The 12,004-nt window shown below is 37.9% G+C and overlaps 1 protein-coding gene and 1 pseudogene across 1 annotated transcript in view; one reads left to right on the plus strand and one right to left on the minus strand.

Annotated features, from left to right (window-relative positions):
- LOC109064328 (calcium/calmodulin-dependent protein kinase type II subunit beta-like) overlaps nucleotides 1–1,245 on the plus strand; it is a 49,866-nt gene extending 48,621 nt beyond the window's left edge. The window contains exon 19 of the mRNA XM_042757179.1: nucleotides 1,010–1,245. Coding sequence (XP_042613113.1) covers nucleotides 1,010–1,245 — 236 coding nt within the window. The remainder of the gene's footprint in view (nucleotides 1–1,009) is intronic.
- Nucleotides 1,246–8,432: 7,187 nt separating this feature from the next.
- LOC122145105 lies at nucleotides 8,433–9,800 on the minus strand (annotated as a pseudogene).
- Nucleotides 9,801–12,004: the final 2,204 nt, after the last annotated feature.

Raw genomic sequence — 12,004 nt, forward strand, 5'->3', positions numbered from 1 at the left:
AACAGGTAGCATTATCTTCTCGAACATCATAATCGAATTTGTGATGTCGTGGACATGCATATTACGTGTTCGAATAGTGCTCCTTTAAAAATGACATTGGCAACTACTGGCCTGGTGTGCATAAGACAGCGTTTTAAGTCATTTTCGTGGATCCAGGGATCGTTTTGACAAAGTTTGACAAAAAAATGCACAGGAAGAGTTTTTCCATTTATGACACATCTCTGTTGTATAAATTTACCCTGCAAAAGAAATTATATATTATAAATACATGTGTACTGTACACTATCCTTCAATATTTTGGGGTCATTTCATATCCACTATGGCTTTTCTTTGATCAAAAATACAGAAAAAAAGTAATATTGTGAAACAATATCACAATTTATAATTACTGTTGTTTTATTATTATCTTATTATTATTATTATTATTATTATTATTATTATTATTATTATTTGAATATATTTCTAAATGTAATTTATCCCTGTAATGGCAAAACTGTATTTTCAGCATTACTTTAGTATCACATGATCCTGCAGAAATCATTCTGATATGCTGAATTGGTGCTCAAGAAACATTTCTTATTATATCTTATTCAGGATTTTTTGATGAATAGAAAACAGTTTATTCCAATCTACCCCTTACTTTTGAACGATAGTGTATATTTGATCTATTTATTTAAAAAAAAAAAAAAATATATATATATATATATATATATATATATATATAATTCCATATAATCATGTTAACAGTCCATATAATCATTTGCTACAGATTGTGTGGAAAAGGCTGAAATTATTTACTAATAAATCTTACTTCTACTGCAGCTTGGATACCCAAAAACAATTGACTGTTTGAAATGATTTATGGGGATACAATGATGAAATAGATTTTTATTTTCGAGTAAACTGTTCCTTTAATGGCACTGCACACAGGACTGCTGTTACTGTTCTGCTCCTTTTCTAAGCTCAACTCCACTCTGTTATTTCTGTCCTGTCCTGTCTGGGCCCACAGCTGCCACTAAGTTCACTGATCTATTGGGTGTGGTTCGTCGGGGCTCGGTGCCCACATATGATGGTGAGGGGGGAAGCACTATCACTCCAGCTGTTGTTTCTGCCCCCTCCACACCCCAGACCCCCAACATTCCCACACAGAGTAAGTCCCTGATGAACCAGCTTGCAGACAGGTTATTCAGAAGAAGTTCTGCCGAGTCCATGTTTATTAGAAACTTGTCGATCACTGCATATTGATTCACCATGTTTTCTGCTAGCAACTAGCTGTAAAATCTATCTTTTTTTCCTTCTCCTGTCATCTGCCTTTCGTCAATTATGCATCCAGTGTCACGTTTGACTGATCTAGTGAGCAGCGCGCGCAGACCTACAGCCCCCCCATACAGACAGTGAGCCATCAGCAGCCAGCAGACCCCTTACTGCCCCGGTATCTGGCCCCATCACACCCCTTCCCTTCCCCTGCCCAACCGTCCTCGATCCCCCTGCTGTCAGCACATTGTGAGTATGTGGTGTCAGTGTGCTGGCAGTACTGTCACAGCAGCATGAGTTTTTGATTTCCAGGCAGCAATGATGCTTCTGGACTAACATGCATACAGTGTGGATTTCCCGGGTGATTTAATCACATCTCTGTGGACCTCTGGGACTGGGAGAAACATTGTCATCTCTGACCACTTTTGTATTATGAAGAGGAGAGTCTCTCACAAGTGTTATGTGGCAGGTTGATACAGCAAAAAAAAAAAAAAAATATCCCGCGGAGTTGATTGTTATTAAAATAACTAACAGAAAAGAATATATATACACCTACTCTTCCGAAGTTTGGATTGGTGAGTTTTTTGTTATTGGAAAACGTCTCTTATGGCTCCCGAGGCGGCCATTTATTTGATCAAAAATACAGTGAAATATAATCACAATTATAAAACTTTTTCTATTTGAATATATTTTAAAATATAAAAAGTCATTTTTTCCTGCATTGGCAAAGCTGAATTTCTTCCGTGTCAAAATCCTTCAAGAAATCATTCTAATATGCTGATTTATGTGCTCAAGAAAGCATTACTTAATATTAATATTATTATTATTATTATTATTATTATTATTATTATTATTATTATTATTATTATAAGAAATCTGTTATATTAAGTCACATTAAAACTCTTGGAAACTTTTTACCATGCTGTCATAATTATCATATTTTGTCTTCATTTATTTATTTTTATTATTTTTTTTTTGCGTCTTTTCACATACCCTTCTTAATAGCTAGCCTTCTTAATGTAAAATAGTGTAAATCCAACATAAACAAAAAAAATCATTATATATTTAAAATATCTAAACAAAACGACTGTGATTGGAGCACCGGTAGTCTTCCAGAGAATCTGGTGTTGCCTCCAGAGACTGAGTTTTTTGAGCTGTGGTATTTGGAGTCCTGTGACTAACAGAGCTGGAAAGGAAAACACGCTTGGTGTGAGAGCAACTTACGGTAGTGTAGGTGGCTGAAATCTAGTTTGGGTGGAGGTTCCAGATCAACCTGTTTTTTTTATTTTGTGTGCTGTGTGCGCTTCTGTCTGTCACAGCAGGCCTTGTGTACTGATGGAGAAATGAACACGATTTAGAAATGAGTCTGCTGAATAAATTATAGTGAATCTGTGGAAACATGTTGGCGGTGTTTTAAAAGATATATCTGGCTTCCTTACCCATAATGCTCCTCCTTCATGCGCATACTAATAAAAGAGAGTTTTGATTAGCTGGCTTCTGTTAATGCCGACTTCCTCTTTCTACAGCACGCAAACAGGAGGATCATCAAAATCATGAACAGCCTTATTGAGGCCAACAACAATGCGACTTTGCAGCCTCTGCCGTGCGTAAGTGAGTTCTGTGTGAGGTGTATTTTTTTAACTTTACCACACGGCTTAGACAGTAAACTGAGAGGCCACTGAACCAATGGTGTTTAATTCTTTCCAGTAAAATTCCTCTGCGACACCTTGGACGCACCTGCTTTGAACCCTGAGGCCTGGGGAAAACCGGTGGAGGGGATGGGACTTCCACAGATGTTACTTTGAGAGAACTGTAAGCGGAGTCTCGGATTAACTCTTCAACCTCCTACCCTGTCAGTCATGACGTCCGTTTTATTAAAGTGTGGCCCGTTTCTCTTCTCACTCTGTCATAGTGCTGTCTAAGCACATAAGCTATACCCCACCACAATCCTTACCCATTCACAGGCCCCTGATGGAGATGAGGCAGACTGCATCGCTAACATCCCCGCCTACACGCAATATGTGGATGGGCAGGGCCGCCGCGCAGCAGCCCATCAGAAGATACGAGGGTGTGGCATCGCCAGGGACTCTGAATGGCAGCATGGTCCATTTCCACTGTCGGGCGTCGCCAGCCGCCCCTTTACAGTGAAGGTACATCAGCGATAGAGACAGATTAATGTTATTTAATGGTAGCGTTTTTAACAAATGCTCCATGTTTGAAAGTCTGTTTAGAAAGTTTTGCGGTCATGTTCTTTGGACCTTAATTGGAAATTTCATCTACGAATTCTGAAACAAATTATCAGCACCGTTTCCACAACAAATATTTAGCAGCATCTTTTTTATAGAGCGGCCTTGAAATATGCTGATATTATAGAATTCACCCACTGTTAGAGGAACCATTTTGTCTTTTTCAAATTTACTGAACCATACCCCTTGTGCCACATTACCACTATAAAAAATGATTTAGTTCAGGATTTGAGTATGTTTTACTAGAAAATACCATTTCAAGTCTTTCTGCTTTCTACAAATTTCTGTTTAATTCAGTATTTCTTTGTAATTGTTAAATTTACTAGCACTTTTAGAGTGGACAAATTGTTTTCTACAACCAAGTTTGTTTTTTTGTTGTTGTGTTTTTTTTTTTTTTTTAATGTAGCCTTGGGCTATGTCCACACGACACACGAACATTGGAACAATAACATTATTAACGTGTGTTCCATGTTATTTTAATAAAAACGACCAGTCATGTTTGTTTGTTCTGTTTTGGTTTTTCGGTTTTACGTGACGTATCGGTGTCTTGACTAGGGGCTAGACGGGGGACTGATGATTGTCTTCATTTCATAAATACAATACTGCTTTCGCTGTCCACACGAGAAACGCAAAGGCTGCTTTTTTTAAATGTATCCCACTATGGTACCCCGGTTTCAAAAAATATCGTGTCACTCTCCAAAAACGCAGGAGTCTGTCGTGGTACGAAACGGCCTATCCCAGACGAGTGTTATAACATGTTGTGTATACAGCGAAAAAATGTCCTTCGTGTGGAACGGGGCTTTGGTCTGCTAATTTGCACATTCTTGTAAAGATTTGTATTAGTTGTACAAATGTATGGGGGCGAAAAAAAAAAAAACCGCACCTAAACAACCTTTTTTTTTCCTCCGGTTGAGCTTCCATCTGTAGCAACATCTAACAATATGCCCAGCCAGGAATGATGGGGAGTGCAGAGTGAAAGATAGAGGTGAGGGAGGGGGGAAGGGTGGAGAGAGGTAGGAAGGAAGAGTGACCCAGTGATGTTGTCTGTGAGTCTCTGCTGTGGCCTGGCCCTCCCACACGGGGGCCGGCCCCCCTCACCTGTCAATCACCCTCCCCTGCCAATCACTTTTGTGCGTCGTCTTCTGTCTTACCTTCAACTTTTTGCGCCCCTCCCGTCCTCCCAGCCACCACCGTCCTTAGTATCTTTACCCCGTGCAGTATACTCCCCGTCGTTGCTGCACATGTGCTGTGTGGAGTTGGACAGGCTTGGATTAGTACGGATTAATTTAAGCCCTCAGCAAAGTGCTTTCCTGTCGCACCTTCCCAGTGTGAGTAATGTTACAATGATTCGCCGTCCTCACATTACAGGTGTTGGGGTGGGACAGTGTGTAGATGTTCAATATTATTGTTTGTTATTATTATTATTATTAATATTGTTCTTACTATTTTTATTATTATTAAATACAAAAGCAATTGTACATGTCACTTTTCACACAATTCCCGTTCTGATTGCCAATGATTTTGAACTTATGCCTTTTCTTTTCTTAAACGTTTTGGAGAGCATGAATTTTTCAGTATATCAAAAAAAAGCGTTAATGTACAGGCCGGCTTCTTCAGTGTGATTCACATCCAAAACCGATGCGTCTGTCCATGTGTGTTTCAAATGTTAGTGGACATTTGTTGGTATGTGTGACTGTTTTGGGGCAGATTCTACCAGAGCCTTGATAAAGAACGACGTGACGTTCGGGGTCTTCCAGACGTTATTTCTTCCCTCGCATCGTTAGCTCAGATTTGGAATAATTGCGCAGATTGCTGTCAGTTGGCGAACTGCATATTAGATGAAGAATTCCTTGTTCTGGAAAGCCACAATTGAACTTTATATGTAACCTGTTTACACCAATTGCAATGTTTAGTGTTACTGCTAATGTTGCGATGTTTCGATTTTTTTTCGTTACTTCGTTACTTTTCGCCCGTTTCAAGTTGGACCGACTGAATCAAACTAAAAGCCATACCTCAGGTTGTGCGAACATACAGTACCAGATGACCTCCTCATTCATGTGTTTTCTCGGACTATTCAAAGAGATGGGACACCAATGACATCATTAGAGGAATTTTTTTTTTTTCAAAAAAAACAAAGACTATTGTATCTCTACGCTAGTCATAGTTGAGGTTAAAGTCAGTGGAGGCCGTTAAAGAGCAGCTGATTGAAGGAATTTTTTTGGTGGTTTTTTTTAGCTGACGGAGTTACATATTTTTTTTTGCTTCTTTGCTCTTATATGTCAACATTTATATTTTTCCTTTCGTGACATATAGTGTTGACTTATTAATATAATCATTCTATTTTTGAGAGTGTATATACAGTATATTTTGTTTTGTCGTCCTGTGTGTGAGACTTTTAAGGAGAGTGAAAATTTTGTTACCCTGGATCCTTTTTAAAGTGTTTTTACCCTTTGGATGGTCAAAGTGCAAGGAGTGTTAAAGTCTTTCGAAGAATGAAGAGGTTCGTAGTCGAAATCGGCAGCAATAGTTTTATATGTCAGAAGATGGTAAGATACAGTTTATGGAGTGTTTGTCACACCTTGTGCAACTTTATACTGGTTTCACTCTACTTTTGAAGGGTTTGAACCGTGGTGAACTGACATGTCAGTGTGACATCATCACCCGGTCATGTGACTATTTATTTGACCTTGTGTCCTCAGGTTGTATTTATTTATTTGATATTATTATCGCAACTTCTTACATGCTTCTTAATTTTGTCACACTTGTCTAATGTTTGAACTCATAGTTTTGAGCCACATCATATCGATGATGACTACTGATCTTTTTTCTGTTGTTGGTATTTGAAAAGAAATTTTCCGAAGCACCTCTCATACAGTAAAAGAGGCAATCTTTTAAAATCCAATCAAAATATTTTTTTCCCAAACAAAAGCGAATCGACCCCGCGAGAGAACACTTGTACTTGTGTTTGTGCTCCGGGGTTCTGCTTCTGTTACAGTTGCGTCTCATTGTTGGATGCTTTATCTCATGCAAAAATTTCACTGCTGTGTTCACCTGAGTTCCACACCTGTCCGCTCCCTAAAAAAAAAAAAAAAAAAAAAAACATACAAAACAGCATGTAAAAAGTGTACTGTTCTCTGTGTTTAGCGAACCAAAATAACATGTTTGATGAGTGAAAGTGCACATCACTATTAAAACAGGACACACAGTATTGAAACTGCAGTTTATTTGCATTTCAGCTGCGGAATTTCTTGCATGATAGTCACTTTGAACACTAGGTTTGGTGTTATTTAATAACTTTTTGATTTCATTTTTTCTATTGAATGCTGGTTTACCTAAACCTTTCTCTTATCTGTTTTACCAGCTTTGTTAAGTGCATATATATACATATAATATTTTTGTCCCAAAAATTATGTTGACAATGGCAGTGTAAATGACGAAGACTACAGCTACGAATGTCAATGATGTTAAGATATATGAAAATGGTGATATTTCTACGGCATGCTTTTGTATTAAGCTCATTGTTGTCAATGCAGGGTGACTGATATTTATATTAACGATAATAAGATTTCTAATTAGTATGAGACTGCTTGACTTCAGAGAAGCACTTGCAATATTAGCTAAATATGCATGTTCGAAATTTTTTTTTTCGAATCACTTAAAGCTAAATTTGTATCATAGATCTGCTGTTTGTGCTTTGCGGATATTCACCAAACCAAAATTTTGGATTGTTTCTGACTTGTATCAGTCATTTATGACTAACTTAACAACTACAGCTCAGTAGATAGCAGAGATCCAGAGTTTTTACCTGCACTGCAACATTGTCCATCTTTAGGCACAGGATTGTTTCCGTTCGACTCGTCATATCATCTCTCTGATCGGAAACCTTACCGGATAGTTTCTCTGAAGTTGAGTTTTCTCACAGTAGCCCTCTGTTAGTTTTGTTTTTCTGTATAAGAAAATATTCTCTTTGATTTCTGATGATTCTTAATCTTGTTATTGCTGTTCTCAAACATGCTCTGTGTATTCCCTGACTTAAGCAAATGTGTTCAAAAGATATAAATAAATGAGATGATTTAAATACTGAAGAATCTTGTGCATGTATTCAACATTGACAAGCAATATGTTTTTAAAAGGGTTTTACTTGAAAAACAATGCAATGCAGTTAACCTTACTATTGCATTCTTATATCAGGGATTATGGAAATAAGTACCAATCTTTCAAATCACTAATATTTAATATTGAGGGTTTTGAAGGAGACATTTTACACTACTCCGTAAAAACTGTAATGCAAATGGGAATTGCTTTTTTCAACCACCTTTATTTTTCACAATAACATAAAAAACTCTTTAAAAATAAATAAAAAAAAAATACACTGGGGTTAAAAAAAATACTTTTTTTTTTTTTTTAATATATATATATATCATATATATATATATATACTTTTTTAAAGTTTAAAAAATGTCACCTCTGACATGGAGTGATCAAATGTATGAAGGCAAAAGAAAATGTAAAATTGCTTTGGATAAAAGCACTGCCAAATGCAATAATGTAACCTTTGTATTCTGCTAGATTTGTGCGCTTTTGGGCTTTGATTTGTTTGCATTTATAAATGGCCACCCTCCATCTTCCTAAATGGAATTTGTTAGTGACCTATTTACATTCTTCACTATTAAAGTGTTTTAATGAAAACTCATGGGGAAACTACACCATACTGCATGTCAAAAACCACATCACATCATCATCAAATAAATTACACTGTAAAAAACCCCACACACACACAACATCAAAAATGCCACAAAATAATATTTAAAACCAACAACCAACAAACGAACAATGGTTTCCCATAAATAGTCAAAAGAATCAGTCTGCTTCTTAAACATGCAAACAAAAAGCACTGTTACTGTTATCAGGCAAGTTGAACTAGTCCTCTTGTCACTTGGCCTCCCAAAGTTTTTTAGCTACTCCAGAATCTCTAGCGAAGGCTCTTAGATGAGCCGGCCGACAGTCAGTGAAGTATCCTCCGTTGTGCGTGAGCACCTCGTCTGACACAGCGCAGTAGACCACCGTCTGCGCCCCAGCCTCACACGAAACAAAAAACATGAACATCACCACCTGCACCAGGATCCGGAATAGAACCGAGTAATGACAGGTCCAGTTACTCTGAACGTAACCTGAATGAGACAAAAGATAAAAAGAGAACTTCACAATAATCAGTTCAGACAATTACAGATTCTTGCTAAGCTAAAGATCACTATTATTACTGCTCACACTCAGGGACAACCAGGAACACCCTAGCAACCTTTTTCTGCAGTTGTAGAGAAAGTCAGGCTATATTTTATATCTCACCAGGGTGAACGGCATACGCAGTCACTCCTTTCCCCTCCATCATGTGAGCGAGCTCCTGTGTGAAGTAAATGTTGGCCAGCTTGCTGCGGCAGTAGGTGAAGAACGGGAACAGGTTGTAGTTGAGATCTTGGAAGTCCAGCTTCTGGTACTTATGCTGGAGCAGGTGAGGTGATCACACTCTGCTCGGTGAGCTCTCTTTCAGTCGCGGGAGAAGAAGGTTCGTCAGTAAAGTGGCCAAGGTGGTTCACGCCAAAGCACATGGAGAAATCATCATCTGTCCAGTCGAGAACGCTGGGCATGCCTGAAGGGAAAGAAAAAACATATATCTGATGAAAATACAGTAAATGTGTAATATTGTGAAATATTATTACAATTTAAGAAGTTATTTCATGCTGATTTGGTGCTCATTAAACATTTCTTAATGTTGAGTTTTTGCTGCTTAATAGCATTGTAGAAATCGTGGATACATTTTTTAAATAAAAAGTAAATGCAATTTGTTACTTTTGTATGGAGTAATATTGCAATGCATTACTTTTAAAAGTAATTTTCCCCAACACTGAGGGTCTACAGGGTCCCCGGACCCCAGTGTGAAACCACCTGGTTCAGACCAGTTACCACCCTGATATCCATCCTCACCTGCGTTATTGATCAGAATATCCAGCCGTTTCTCCTTTTGTAAGAAGGTTTTGCTGAACTCTCGTATAGACCTGATGTTGGCCAGGTCAACCTCCATAAACAGCACATTCATATTGTGGCTCCTGGCTTTGATCTCCCGGAACAGCCTTCCAAGGCAAGGATCACACGAGCTCCTCGCAAAGCCAGCAACACAGCCGTCTCCTTCCCAATACCACTGTTCCCACCTGAAACATACAGCCGCAATGCCACATGAGATGTACAAGAATAAAAGAAGGTCTTAAAAGCAAGGTGAGCTTCACCACTTCTCAAACATCTCATTCACGATAGCACTGACCTTCCTATAAAGGATACTCCTGAGCAACACAGAGTAACACACTTATCATTCAGCCAATTTGATTTAGCTTTAGATGATGGTTTGAGTTTTAAATATGTAAAGGAATATGTAAATAATACAAATGAAGAGAGCATTTAGCATATTGTTGTGTGACCTGTGGTAGCATTCAGCAGCTGTCAGTCATGTTACTCTAAGAGATGCTACTCTTAAATAGTCGGAAGATATGAAGCCTAAAGTACTCACTTACCAGTAATAAGAACCGTTTTTTTTTTTTTTTTGCCTCTAACCTCTTCACATCCATGCAATATCTTCTCCGTTTGCAGCCATTTCCAGCCATTTCAATATCAAAAAGCACAACAGTGCGGATAATATAGTGTATAAACAGATACATGCTCTGTTAGCTAAGCCAGCATAAAAACAAAACTGACCTCTTTAAAGCTAATGCAACATTCAATTAAATTATTGTCACTTTTTAGCTAACAGCTTTAGCCCATTCAGAGGGGGAAAGATGGCAATTAATTGTTCATTTGGATTCAAGGATTTTTCATTTTAAAAACGTACTGTAGCATCAGAGACTGTGTTTACAGCCTGATACTGTAGCCATTAGCCATGTGCGTTAGATTATCATACAGTCGTGCCGGTAGGGGCGCTGGCGTGCGCTAATCGTGTATGTGGACACTGTATCTCGCTGTAGAAATGAGAATGACTTTATACCCATGTTTATACCTGCACATGGAGCTGTGTGTTATCGCTAAGGATTTGAGTCTGAAGCTCGCAAATATGATTATTATAAAGTTTTCTTCGCATCAAAGACTATCAGATTATCGCTAAGGATTTTCTTGCAGAAACTGACAAACTTAACTTAGCAAACTTTGAAAAACTTGTAACTTAGTGAGATAATACATTTAATAAAACTTTACTGTTAATAAGCGCTGTTGCATGCTGTTTTGTTATTCATACAAGTACATTTGATTTTTTGATAGGCTTTGCCAATATTTTATGTAAACACATGCCAGAAGGGTACTTAAAAGTTGAAATAAATTGCAAGCTATTTAATTGCAAGAAATGCTTGCTGTGAAATGAACTTAAGCAAGACAAAAATTGTTTAAAATGTCATTAAACACAATGCTTTATTCGAGATAGATGTGACAGAATTGTCCTGTGTTGCATCCACCTCAAGTGTTACTTGTACAAATTTAGAAATAGTGTAAACTATGTATTTTAAGAGGTTATTTCTAGTCCATTGGGTCAAAAGTACCCATAGCTGAAGAAACACTCCTATATATTATTGTAAAGCACTGAGTGAAAGAGGGATGGTGTTTTTTTGGCAGGAGTGCAGGCAAACGGAGCAGGGAGCGCTCACTGGAGAAGGCTTCACAGATCCTACAGAAGGTCCATAAAAGAAGCACAATAATCCTTACAATATGCCTGCTCTTAACCAATATGTTCAGCTTGTTTTGGACTTTACAGTTACAGTCACCACTTCATCCGTCTGCCGCAAAATTAGACTAAGTAATTTCCACCTTTACTTTAAAATGACATTAACAATTTTTGCTCCTGTTTGTTGGTTTCACTTTCTTAACTCTGTTTTACAGATGCTGCAGGTCTTGGCTGGAATAAACTTCTCCACTGCTGAGGAAGTAAACAATAAACAATATTTGCTGAATCTTTTGGAACAAAAACAGGTTAAAAAGATATATATACACACTTACACACACACAGTGGCTTGCAAAATATTGATACCCCTTCACGTTTTATGTTCCTGCCTTATGTTAAACTGCTTTAAATTACTTTTTCACAGCAATCTACACTCCATGCACCATAATGACAAAGCAAAAAAATTATTTATGACAACTAGAGTGAACATCAGCTTCTTGGTCACCACTCTAACCAAGGTCCTTCTCCATCCATTACTCAGTTTGGCTGGAAGGCCAGCTCTAGGAAAGTTCTGGTTGTTCCAGAGACTTCTCGTATTCCCTAAGGATAAGGATACAGCTACATGCTTCTGTGAACCTACAGTGCAGCAGATTTTTTTTCTGAACTCTTCCCCAGATCTGTAGCTTGGCACAATCCTGTCTCTGAACTCTACAGGCAGTTCTTTTGACCTCAGGGCTTGGTTTTCGCCAAGATATTCATTTTCAGCTGTTAGACCTGTTATTGAGAGGTGTGTGCCTTTTCAAATCATACA

The sequence above is a fragment of the Cyprinus carpio genome, chromosome A5 (genome assembly GCF_018340385.1).
Source record: "Cyprinus carpio isolate SPL01 chromosome A5, ASM1834038v1, whole genome shotgun sequence".
In the NCBI taxonomy this organism is placed as follows: domain Eukaryota; kingdom Metazoa; phylum Chordata; class Actinopteri; order Cypriniformes; family Cyprinidae; genus Cyprinus; species Cyprinus carpio.